We start from the raw sequence: 12,485 nt of genomic DNA, 5'->3' as shown, positions 1-12,485 counted from the left end.
CTAGTTTCATTCGGGTTGAGTGAATGTTCACACTTTTGAATTTTAGAGACTACTGGGAGATTACCAAAAGTTCTGTAAAATAAGATGATTATGCATTCGAATAAAGCTTACAGTGTACATTTAATTAATTAATTAATCTCCAGTTTTGTTTCACAAATTCCTTGTATGTAATTTGGCAGCAGTCAGAAAGAAAGTTTTGGAAATTACTTAAACATCATACCTACGACGCACTTCGGCGATTTTTTTTCATAATATTCTCATATCCAGTGAAATTGTCATCAATATTTTTAACGAGAAAATTTTGGGTTCACATTTTGACGAAAAAAAAATGAACAGAGTCTGTCAGAGAAAAGTCCAACAATAGTGCCCTCACTATTTTCTTGGGGAAAGCAGGGACCGGGACAGTGTTTCATTCATTCAAATCAACCAAAAATAAAGGCTGTCAAAGTATTCTCGTGCATTTTAAGAGTAGTAGAAAGTCGAACAAGTGTAATTCTAAATAAATACATCACTTTGACCCAAACATGATGTCACAGACGCTTGTACGCAGTTTGAACATTTATCTATTCCTCGGCTGTATTAAGGCCGTCCTTAATTAGCCCAAACACAGACGTGAGAGGGATAAATATTATTACCGGTACCACGATCACCGTAGAATTGAAAGAGCGCCCTCTAAAATTTAATTTTAGCAGCTTTGCTGTATAGTAGCATACATATACGTCACGGTTTGGGGGAAGAACCATTATCTACCAACCAAGATGAAAGGCAAACATTGTTGATTTGTTACTTACTTATTTGTTACTTACTGCCTGAAGAACGTTGAATAAGAAACTGTGTATGCTACCGAACCAAAATTTGTAACCTTTATATGCACAATGTGAATACTGTGACTTTTCTCTCAGGCTGTGAATGATAAAATAGATAGAATTATGGGGGGCCTATCTCGGCTTGATTTTTATTTAGACGAACCGTAAGGAAAACGAACTATGTTGTTTGAGTATATATTGCATTAATAGTTTAAAACCGCTTCAACTTTGAAGCGCACCCTGGACAAAAAATAGACCTGGCAGGGTTACCAATGTAATTCCCGTGGCATCACCGGTTCCTCTCACATAAATATAGGCCAAACAAATTTTAAACGGTTACGTTTGGTACTCGCAGTTTGTCTTTACTCCATTTACAAGAGGGGTGAGCCTGGGGGATACTTATCCATCCCCGGACTAAAATCGGTCTTTTTTTCATAATGATACTGTCTCTTTCCTCCACCATCACTCTATTATTAATTCGGCCACCAGGATTACTTAGAAAGCCATTACTGCGGTATGCTCGTGGGCAGGTGGCACGCGCGCGTTACATTCCTCTTCAACCAATAGGATGTTGTTACTTATTTAATGCACGTGCTTATCAAGATGAAACTTACGCGCACGCGAGTGTGATACACTTGTGTATTAAAAAGCAATAAAACTAGGCCATATCATTGAGTTAATTTCGACAATCGAAACTGGTTGCAAACTTCACGGAAACGTCTCCTCGGTTGGTTATGACACATTTTTGGTTTAAAGTGTAGATATAATTAACTTCACAGAGCACTCAGGGATGTGCGTGCGAGTCTCGTCGGCTTTTGGGCTGTTTTTATCGGCCGAAAATAATGCAGTTGCTAAATCGTTTTGAAATGCACCGCGGCCTCCTGAAAACATGGCACGTTCGTGCTTTGTGCACTCCCACCCGCCATCTGGATCGACATTCCAAGACGGAACTGATACCGGCCTGCTGCTGTATTGGTGTTCTCCTTGAACTTAATCGTAGGTGCAGATTGAAAGTTCGGTAGATAAAAGAGTGCATGGCTGAGAGGGGGGGAGGGAACTTGGCCACGCGTCTTAACCGCCATCATAATGTCATCGCCATTATACCAGGATGCTGGAATTGCATAATTCAATGTCTCTTCATGGGTAGGCCTATTAGGCATTTTCAGTGGTAAACATTTGTGAAATAAAGATTACTGGGGTCACATGTGCGCGAACAGAAAAGAAACGCCTTTATTCGAAAATGCGTTGTGAGTTAGACCTTGCTCGTTATGCATATTCGCATTATTCAAAACATTTTTGCGTACAAAGTTTATTTACCCAGCCTTCCAATCAGTTGGTGTCTCTGCCCGTGACGTCATTTATTATATTCCCGTATCGTTCTCCGAATGTGTCACAGTAGATACAAGGGGAAACAGAAGTAGAGGGGAGCAAGATACGCGCGCACTAGGCGCTCTGACGTCACCAAGTTGAGCGCTTGGTTGGTGCATCGGGGGCTGCCATTGATATACCTTTACTATATCACGTTGAATTCCCACCGCTCTTCGTGACGTTACTGGGTACTTTTGAAAAGTTACACCAGGGATTTATCTTCGTCTCCATGTCCTTGGCTCAAATAGGTGTCAATGTTCGTGAGAAACCCTGCCAAACATGATTGATAAAAATTGCTAAATATAGTGACTAGTTGAAAAGGCATTAGGCCCAATGTTGCTTTGTGAATGCCGAGAATTCGGCTTTGTCATAGCTTCTCATTTTTTTAAAGGGAATGCTAAAACAAATATGTAAAAAATTAAGTTTTAATAGAATTAGAGTTTAATTAAACGACATTGCTTCAGACATTTTTCAAAAAGTTCACTTTGATTGTGAATAATATTGTAAACATGTGGTAAACATGTTTCTGCACATAGGATTTAAATAAAAAGTATTTATGAAGCATGAAAAAGGTCCCTTTTTTTTTTTTTTTTTGTGAGGCTCTTCGGAGGCGGACATGACACAGCATAACAAAATTCCAGAATGCCTTGGTGGTAACTTTATGTAAACAATAACAACAAAAGCCAGACATTCCATGCATGCAGGTTTCCGTGTATATCCGTTTCGGGAAAAAAATGTCATTTATTCTTTGTTGATTGCAGATTAATCTTAGGTTTTATTGAGAACCCGAATATTTCCCGAACACATTACAAGACTTAAACTTAAAAGTCCAACTGCAACGAAAAACGCATTGAAGTGTGGCACAGGGCGCCAACGAGTACGAGTTATACAAACTGTACTGACTCCTCGTTTCTTTCGGATGGACTGCGACACGAATCGAGTTTACGCCGATGTCCAAGAGACGTCTAGAAAGACGTGTTTGCACCAGCCCGCCACAGATAATTTTTCCACCACAAAACGGTTGGAAAATTTCCTGTTACGATATCACAGTCACCTTGAAGTTGAGCTGTGGTGACGAACTGATGACAATTCGTGGATTTTCATGGAGAAAATGTTGACCTTCTGAGTTGGAAATCTGCGGGAGTTCAACTCTGGGGCGAGTTTGTGTGTAACTGCTGATTTGTAATGCATCTTATGCAGCAGCAGGGGCGGGTTCTGTGTACTTCAATCAATTCAAAGCTCTGAACTTTGAAATCTGATTCTGAAGCGCAACAGGGGAAAACTTTGATGACAAGATGGCGGATTACAGAGCCAGACGGCGTGAGAGGCTCAGCCCCGAGAACAACGGCGAAGCAGACGACCTAGACACGCCTGGGTCTTCGTCCAAGCTGGAAGTAGGCAGCGAGAGCAGAGTGGCGGCCCGGCGGAGAGAACGAGCGGCTGCCATGGCGGCAGACACCGGGTCGCCTGGGGAAGCGGACGCAGACAGTCACGGTGCGGCAGGCGGGGGAGGCGCTGGGGCCGGTCGAAGAGCGGGAAAGGACAAGAAAAGCGCAGACGGTTCCAAAGGCGGCAGGTTTGCTCACAGAAAAAGGGAAAAAAGACGGGGTACAGGAGTGGTTGTACTACAGGTGGGTGCATGAAGTAATAGATGCAAATTATAGTGGACTCGATATAAAGAACCCTTTAGTCAGTGGTAGTGTTAGCCCCAATAACAAAATCCAAGGCCAACCAATGCCTACTATTAATGTTTGGCCCTGGCTATAAAAAGTCAATTTTTCAAATCCCAGTTTCTTGAATTCTTGCGCTTTTCTTTGTTTATAATCTCGTTGTATAACAAAGACCAGGTTATGGCAAAGTAACTTGTCTGGTCCTTGCAACTTTGTTGTGACAAGAGTCGATTTCCGATCTCTGTCTTTACTAGTTTGAGGTCTGGTCCTAGTCTAGGCTTTGGCTGTTTTGGGAAGTTGTTAATGTTATGGGGGTTAGCTTCTTCAAAGAAAAGTTTTGCTTTGAATGCTTATTTACATGTAGCATGGGAAGGGGGGCCATTTTGTCATGTTCTAAATGACATGATGTATTGTAATGTGTGTCTGTTTATTATTGACATTGCACAATCTTAATGTTAACAATGAATAATAGTGGAAAATGGGCAGTCACATGCAGCAGCTGTGATTGCTGAAGCTCATTGTTCATAACCCATTCATCTCTAAAGGCAACATCATTGTACCTTGTCAGAATTTGCTAGACATCTACATAAACTTACAGACTGTAACTGTAAACTGACTGTAAATTATAGAGATTGAATTGAGCCTTGCTGTATGACTTCAGCCTGTTCTCTTGATTAAACTCAATTCGATGCACTGATTCCACCTGTTGTCCCTAATCAGTCTATTGCTTACCAAAAAGCATTTAACCCATAAGCTGTTACTTTGAAGCCAGCCACATGTACATGTACATCATACATATATGCTTGTCAATACAGTGTACACAGGTACATCAAAACGTGTACATGTAGTAGATTCATCTTTGTTCATGTTATGTATATGTATGTGCCATTGTTGAGTGGCATTGAGATTTGTGCACAATACCCGTTCACATACATGTACTTATTCTGGGACGTACATGTACTGGTATATGCTAGTCATAGCACCGATTTTGTGGAGACCAGAAATGTTGCAAAATGCCCCCACAACTTGGACCTGTTTTGCTTTTAACAGAAACTTTACCATTATATGGTGAGATTTTGAGAGCCTACAATACCCAGTATGTAAATGCTGTGTACACACTTGCCTTCCTTCATGGAGTCATTTCTAAGTTCTGGGACGGGGGATGTGACTTAAAGTCTGTCAAAGCTATGTGTACATGAATTCATGTATTGTTCATGAAATGAAGTCCTGACTTCTTTCGGAATGTTGCAGAAACTACATGTGTATTGTAACCAAGTTCTCCTTCCTGTTCTTTAAGAATATCCTCAGTATGGACAGTGCCTTGTATGAGGGTTTGTTCCTTGTTGTAGCACTCAAGAAATCTGGCTACTGGTACAGGATGATGGACAGAATGATTTTAAAAGATTTCATTTTGTACAATTAGAAACTTCAGGCCAAGTGGAGAATTACAGTATGTTTCTCTGATTTGATCTGTTCTTAAGCTGGTGTGGGCTGCCATTGCAGGATTACCAATGGGAATTCAGTCTTTGTTGTATCTTCAGCCTTTTTCTAACTGTCAGAACCAAAATTCCTCAGACAGCAATCTCATACCACACTAACCCTAGGTAACCATCCTCAGTTCTCTTGAATCATCCCTTCAACTTGCGGCATTGGAGAATTGAGGTTTTTGTGGTAAAAATGTGGAGCTGACTTTGAAAGATGCTTTTTGTCTAGGTCTTGGGTGGGACCTCATGTTGTTTATGCTCAGCAATGCATAAATTCAGGCCTTGATTACATTGGAAATTATCTCCATTGGTCGGGAACATCATTCGCACTCCCTCAACAGGATTATATAGGAAGACTTACAGGAGCACTTGAAAGGGCTGAAGCAGTGATGACTCCCTCTATGGGTAGGAACACATTCAAAAAATTGAAAAATGAGAGAAGTTTTCAGGCTGTGTCAAATTTATACCTGGAGGTACCAGTATTGGAGGATTTTGAAGGGCTGAGGACTTGCATCTAACCCAAAAGAACTGGGCTTAGGGCTCAGTGTACATGTACGTACATGTACACGCACAGTTTCAGATAATGGAACTTCAACTAATGTAACTCGGGGAAGGGGGGCTAAATTTATAAGACTGAAGCCAGAAGCTGGAGACAGGAGATGAACTTTGGGAAATCACCATGTTCTGTCAGTTCATGTCGGATTACCTACCGTAAAATTGCGTTTCCTTACAATATTTGTGTGGTTAATGAAACAAGGACAGCTGTGTTAGTGGGTGTGGACGAGAAGGGATAAAACTGGAGCAAAGCTCAGGGGACAGCAGTTGTATATTTATGGGTTATTTAATTGGTATTTCCGTGGAAAATCTGCCGTCATGTACATGTACCGTTATGTTAAAAAATCAAGCTTGCATGCACATATTCTTAAAAAAAAGAAATCTTTGTAAACACCTGCAGTTGCAGCCACCCTGTTTGTCTCTATCTGTTTGTCCTTGAACTTTTTGGAAAGGCCTCATTTTTGTCTACATACTGGCGCATACATGTACATGTACTGGTATAAACACACATGATTGTCATTTGTGGATGTTTAGCCAGTCTCAGATCCTGTTGTCTACTATTGTTCAATGTGTACGCACCCACATGCTTGGCTGTGAACTGTGGCAAAACTTTGTGTACATGTACCTGTAATGGGGGAAGTTGTAATCCGTGGCACACAATGTTGCTGCATTATATTGTACATGTACGGTACATTGAGTCCAAGTTCCCCCAGTATACTACATGTACTTTTGTGTAAAGTTTTTAAGATCATCCAAAAAAAGAAATCATGGTTGCCATAAAAGCCTGTTAAAGTCTGGAAATACAGGTACTTTTCTGAGCAAATTGACTCCTAGAAGTGCTATTTATAACCTTGGCTATTCCTCTTCTGTGGGACTTCCTGATCATGAGTCACCAGTTCTTGGGGTCGATCACTGAGAACACATCATGTTGGATGAGGACTTTTCCAGCAGGATGTGTGTATGTGTAGGTATATGAGGTTGCACAAAGGTCTTCTCCCACAAATTTGTTCTCATCAGATGACAAATCAATGTTTTGGTGTTTTTTTTTTAATGTGTTCCAGTCATTTGCTGAAGGCTGAGTCTAATGCAGTTCCCAGTGTAAATTAATGTTTGTATTGTGACAGTTTTCCCATGTGTAACAGAGAAACCGGTTTCTCTGTTACATATGAAATGAGTCATAAAGCTCTTTAAACTAAAATCTTCAAAACACTTCATGTTTCTAGCATAGGTGCACAAGCTGAATGACATACATACCTACGAGCTGTGCCATATATTTGCTATTTAAGCAACTTTGTGTTAAACCAAATGAAACTGTGCAAAATAATTAAAAAAATAGCCAAAAAGTGAATTATGGGGGAAACTGTTTGCCCATTTTTATGCCACCTGAAACCCTATCTAGAAAAAACAACTTGTGATGAGAATATATGGTATGTCCACACAAAACTAAATCGGCAACAGTTGAAAAGAAACCTTTACTAACCAAAAATGACATGCATTGAACCATCATATTTAGTTTCTCTGTTACACGTCAAATGATTTCCTGCACCACTGCACAAAATGAGTCCGTACACGTCAAGTACATGTAGTTATTCAGAGCAAAAATCATTTACATTTATTGCATGTATGTATATCAATTACATATCAATAAGTTTTGAATTTGTTTAGACTACTTTGAAATTTTGACCTCCTTGTCACACATTTGGCCCCCTATTTAAAATAAAGACCCACACCCTGGTGTACAGAGTGGATCACCAATGGAAGAATAATGAAACATCGGACAGAAGTGGAAATATTCATTGCTCTAGACAAGAATCAGTACCATCAAAAAAAGTAATCATTATTCCTGATAGGCCCATTGTTACACACACCTTGGGGTCTACATGAACGAGCCACTTTTACTTCAAAGAGCTTTGTGATACCAAAAAATGAACAGAATCCTCACGAATGTTGAGAGGCCTTTATGTTTGAGAGCATGTTCAGTGCTTTCACTGCGACAATCCCTTCGGGCTGGGCCAGTTTTCTGGATTTTCAATTAGAGCCACACCAAACACTGTCCAGGATTGAGGTTGCAGAAAGTCGTGAGGGGAAGGCTTGTCACAGGGTGGAAAAACCTGAGTGAAGGAGCATCAGTGAACTCTCCTAGGAGTTTGTTGTACATGTACATAATGTATACATGTAGGCTACATAATTAATTTGTAGTACTTCTAAATTTTTTTAATAATAAAGTAGCTGTCAAATGCACTCGGCATCAATATTATGTGTTTGCTTGAAACTCGATCCTACAAACTGAGTCTCAAGGTGTTTTTTCAGTAATTTTGTTTTCTAGCTGCATCAGAAGTAAACTGAGTTCTTTCTTTTGATGTATCTTGCTGAATTTGTCATCCTGATCAAAATTTATGCATGTACATCATATGGATAAAAAAGTTTAGGATATAGTATTTGTCGAGAGTTCACATTGGGCAGGATTCATTTTTGACCTTTTCTCAGAAGTGGCTCTGACGATTGTGACTCATTTTGTTCTTGGTTGGGTTACATTTTGTATTTTTAAATAGCATCAATCACTTCCCCTGATCCTGGACTTTGACAGTTCCCCCTTCCAAAATGCAAGTTCATTTCCTCTGTTATCACCAGTTTAAGAGAGCCTGTACATTTACCCCACAGGTTACAAAATTAGAATTATCACACTCACTAGTTCCTCACATAAGTACACAAACAGAACCAATGTTTCGTTTAATCAGAAAGATCTGTGATATCCCAAAGCTGTCCTATCAGAATTACGAAATACATGTATAATGAATCATACAGGATTTTTGCATTGTTGCAAAAGAGGTATAAAGATTGGTAATACATAACAGATTGTCTCATGCAATAGTTGTGGTGATGATGTCTGTGAGCCTGGGACATACATGTATGGGGTATGCCACTCAATGTGAAGACAATGTGTGGTATGATTGAAATGTACTCATAGGGTAGAATAGGCAAATGAGGACGTCCACAACAGAAGGCAATGGGGCAGTTGCCCAATGACCTTGCTGACAAAGGGTTGGCATACCAGTGTTTGGAGAACAAAGGGCCAAATATTTCCAGGGACACTACCAGTCATTCAGTTGAAAGAGCAGATTTCAAAGACTGACCTCTTTAATTTTTAAAATTCTTCCTTTTGTGACTGCCCTAAGTTAATGCTGTTGATTGATTCTTTTTTTTTTTTTTTTTTACAAAGTCTCTCTTTCCTTCAATAGGAAAACAAACTAGGAAAAGAAAAGCAGTTGTGTAAATTTTATTCACTGCTCTTACTTCAACATGAGGAAAAGGTTTTACAGACTTTTATGGAAAAGAAAGCTTTTCTGAAAAAAAGAAACTTGAGCAATACATACATGTATATGCAAATGTATGAAAGTAAATTCTCTAGCTTCAGTACCTCTGCATAATATGGCAACAAAGGATGTCATTCCCACAAACTGGTACGGAGAGTTCAGATTTCACGTAAACATATTCATTAAGGCATGGTGGAGTGTCATCTTTAAGTTTAACCCTAACAGTCCCCAATCCTTCTCCTGTTGGAGGATTGAGGACTGTTAGGGTTAATATTGTTACATGTATATTGTGTCAGGTGTTCTGTGTGTATTTCACAAAACATGGTTAAAGCAAATCAAATTGTACCTGGTAGCAACAGAATTTTCTGAATCTTGTTAGCTCATTTACATCTTTAAGCATTTTGCAAATACTTACGAAGTCTGTCTTTGGTAAACCCACTTGTAAAATGAATTGAACACATTGAGTTACATTGAACACATCTGAATAACAGTGCACATAATACAAGCTCTGGCATTCTTTGATCCTATTATTTTTCAACTAATCTCGAAGTTGGAACACACATAAACAACTGTGTCATCATCAAGTCCTTGTTACTTCAGTGATCAAGAACTACCGGTACCTTGTTCCCAAATTTAGGATGACATGAAAATTTATGATGTGCATGACACATCGTTTATCTTGTTCTCTATCCATGCTCTGTGCTCAGTATCCTCTCTCCTTTTTTTTGGGTACTCGTACCTTCATCTTTTTACACTATGTGCCTACCACCAATGCAAGCAGCAGTCACGCCAGAGGCCTTTGAGTAAATAGACCCCTTGGTCTGACAATGGTGAGGTCCTTGGGAGTAAGTCCTGTCGTGACAGTGATACAATGTACCCCCATGCACATTGTTCACCATCTGGGCCCAGGCTAAGCCACCCCTAACAGTTCCTGGATTATTGACATAACAGAGGGGCACATGTACCTCTATGTGTAATTGTCTAATAATAAAACAAGAATCAAGATCCGGGTAATTTTTTGTGATGTTGTATGTCAGCTTTCATGCAAAGAAGAAAAGAAATCTGTGCAGTGCAAGCCTTCTTTGTGTGTAATGTGTACATGCAAGCTTCAGTTGTTCATTTATGGTACATGTAGCATTGTGACTGTCTTGGAGTTTTTGTCAGAGGGGAACCTGCCCAAAATACTGTGCAAGTCTTAGACATGGACATGTATGAACCTGTACTGTGCATACACGGAAATATGTCTTTGCTTGATGGGATACAGCGATGCGATGTTAGATTGGTGGCTCATGAGTCTGTAGCTTCTCTGCAACCCCTCTCACATCATCACGCTGTGTCTTCACTCTCTATCTTCTATTATCATCATGGAATGTGCTCCATTACTTCTCACAATAGTACTGTTAGATGAACCCTTTTCTCCTCCATTTGATCACCATCCATACATCACAACCCCCAAAGCCAGTTCCAAGTCTCTTGTCGGTGTTCTCTGGAACTCTTGGTCTTCATCCTTTTTTCTGGATGCTTAAAATCATATCCCGGTTCAAGAGTAATTTGAATAAACGTCTCCCACATGGAGCATATGATAGCACACCTTCATTTCCCCTCATCCACCTTTTTCTCTGTACTGGTATTTCTTTTCTTGTAGCCGTACACCTTGAGCAGCCGCTGATTGACTTGTGTAGGGCAAATTGTATGTCAGAAAACCCCACAAAGTTATTTTCAAAAACAGGTGCATGCACTACAGTACATGTATCCACCGCACATGCATCAGAATGGATTTATAATTGTAAGCAGTTCATCTGTACCCATTTTAACTGAAGCCTGGTTTCCATACGGTCGTAACAAACGCCGACGGCCCGCAAGATGTCAAGACGCAGACAGTCGTGGAAGAGATCCTGTGCGTAACGTCATTCCACCCAAAAAATGAATCAAAATGGCATGCGAAACATGGAACTTTTTGCAAAAAAACCCCAAAAAAAACCTTCTTAAGTAGCAGTGTCACCTCTTGAAGCTACATGTAAACTGATACTCCAGTTTGATGTAATTTGTTAATTGTCAGCTATTTTGTTCATGATTATGGCTGCATATGCTTGTAATAAGGAGAAAATCAACAAAAGGAGTGGTACTAAGCGAGAGGAACATCATTGTATGCCCGTCATGCCAGCGTGTGTGTTTGTATAGGCCTACTCAGCGATTCAACTCACACAGTCGATAAAGTTGAAACGGGCTCAACTTTGCTGATCCATCTGGGGTTAGTTTGTGTAGCGGTAACTGGGTTATCGGCGATACTTCCATTTGACATGTTTTGCAGTTTGCATATTGATTGTGTTGCTCTCTGTGTTTTCTTATGTTGATATGGAAATCAGGCTTTTCATCTACATGTACATTTGGGGGAGAAAATTACGGGAGAAATGTTCACCTCTTTTCAAAATGGTGAGATTTTCATTGCATTTAATGCGGTTTGTAATGGGGTTTTTACAGTACATACATGTACATGTAGATAGTGCATTGTCAGATTTGAAAATCATCATTTTTCAAGAAATGACAGAGAATGTTGTCCACTTTGAAGTGTGCTGATGTATTGCACATGTATGCTTGTGATTCACAAATATTTTGTAAGTTTGATTCATATGTACATGTATGATGCATGTTGTTCAGTAAAGAATTTATCTCTTAAAAGATCTGCCATTTCCAACATCCCTACTGTCCCTTTTCAATAGTGACTGCAGGCCAGTTGGGGATGAACTTTAATTATTTTGTGAAAGATGACTTTGTGTTATATTTATTTATTTATTTTTTGGACTGAGTCAGTTTAGTTTGAGTGTTACATATACTGTACTGTATCTGCTCCAAGTTGAAGTGCACCCTCACCGGTAAAGGAAAGACAGATTGGTACGAAGAAGTTTCCCAACCAAGTTCAATTCTTGCACCCATTCAGCTTGCACGCAAAGACCATACGTTCCAGTATGAATTTGTTGTGCGTACTCAGCGTGCCCTGTGCCAAATGCATACAAACTTGGGCGCCTGTGCGATAAGTTCATACCAAAGGACTGTCAATTTCATTTAAAAACCGCCCTCTTTTGTTCCTGCTGGGAGTGGATAGTCCATGATAGTGATGAGTTTTGTTGTTTTTCCCTTCTGTTTCTACATGTACATGCAGGATGAGGACACCGCCAATGCTACAGCCAATGTCAAAACCAACACAGATTACAATGAGGACATTGCCAAGAAAGCTGATGATCACAATGGAACCACTAATTCCTATGAGGTACTGTACTGTATGGCTTG

The 12,485-nt window shown here is 39.9% G+C and overlaps 1 protein-coding gene across 2 annotated transcripts in view; it reads left to right on the top strand.

Annotated features, from left to right (window-relative positions):
• Positions 1–2,967: 2,967 nt before the first annotated feature.
• LOC110985435 (uncharacterized) overlaps positions 2,968–12,485 on the top strand; it is a 32,101-nt gene continuing 22,583 nt past the window's right edge. Inside the window, exons 1-2 of one of the 2 annotated variants that reach the window (XM_022246461.2) lie at positions 2,968–3,805; positions 12,358–12,465. In XM_022246461.2, the coding sequence (XP_022102153.1) occupies positions 3,470–3,805; positions 12,358–12,465 (444 nt within the window). In that variant the 5' untranslated portion in view covers positions 2,968–3,469. The remainder of the gene's footprint in view (positions 3,806–12,357; positions 12,466–12,485) is intronic. The other variant, XM_022246471.2, reaches the window with a different exon arrangement.

The sequence above is a fragment of the Acanthaster planci genome, linkage group LG03 (genome assembly GCF_054643075.1).
Source record: "Acanthaster planci isolate LZ-2023a linkage group LG03, COTS_SCS, whole genome shotgun sequence".
NCBI classification, from domain to species: domain Eukaryota; kingdom Metazoa; phylum Echinodermata; class Asteroidea; order Valvatida; family Acanthasteridae; genus Acanthaster; species Acanthaster planci.
The sequence above is the reverse complement of the archived record's forward strand: the minus strand, read 5'-3'. Positions and strand labels throughout refer to the sequence as shown.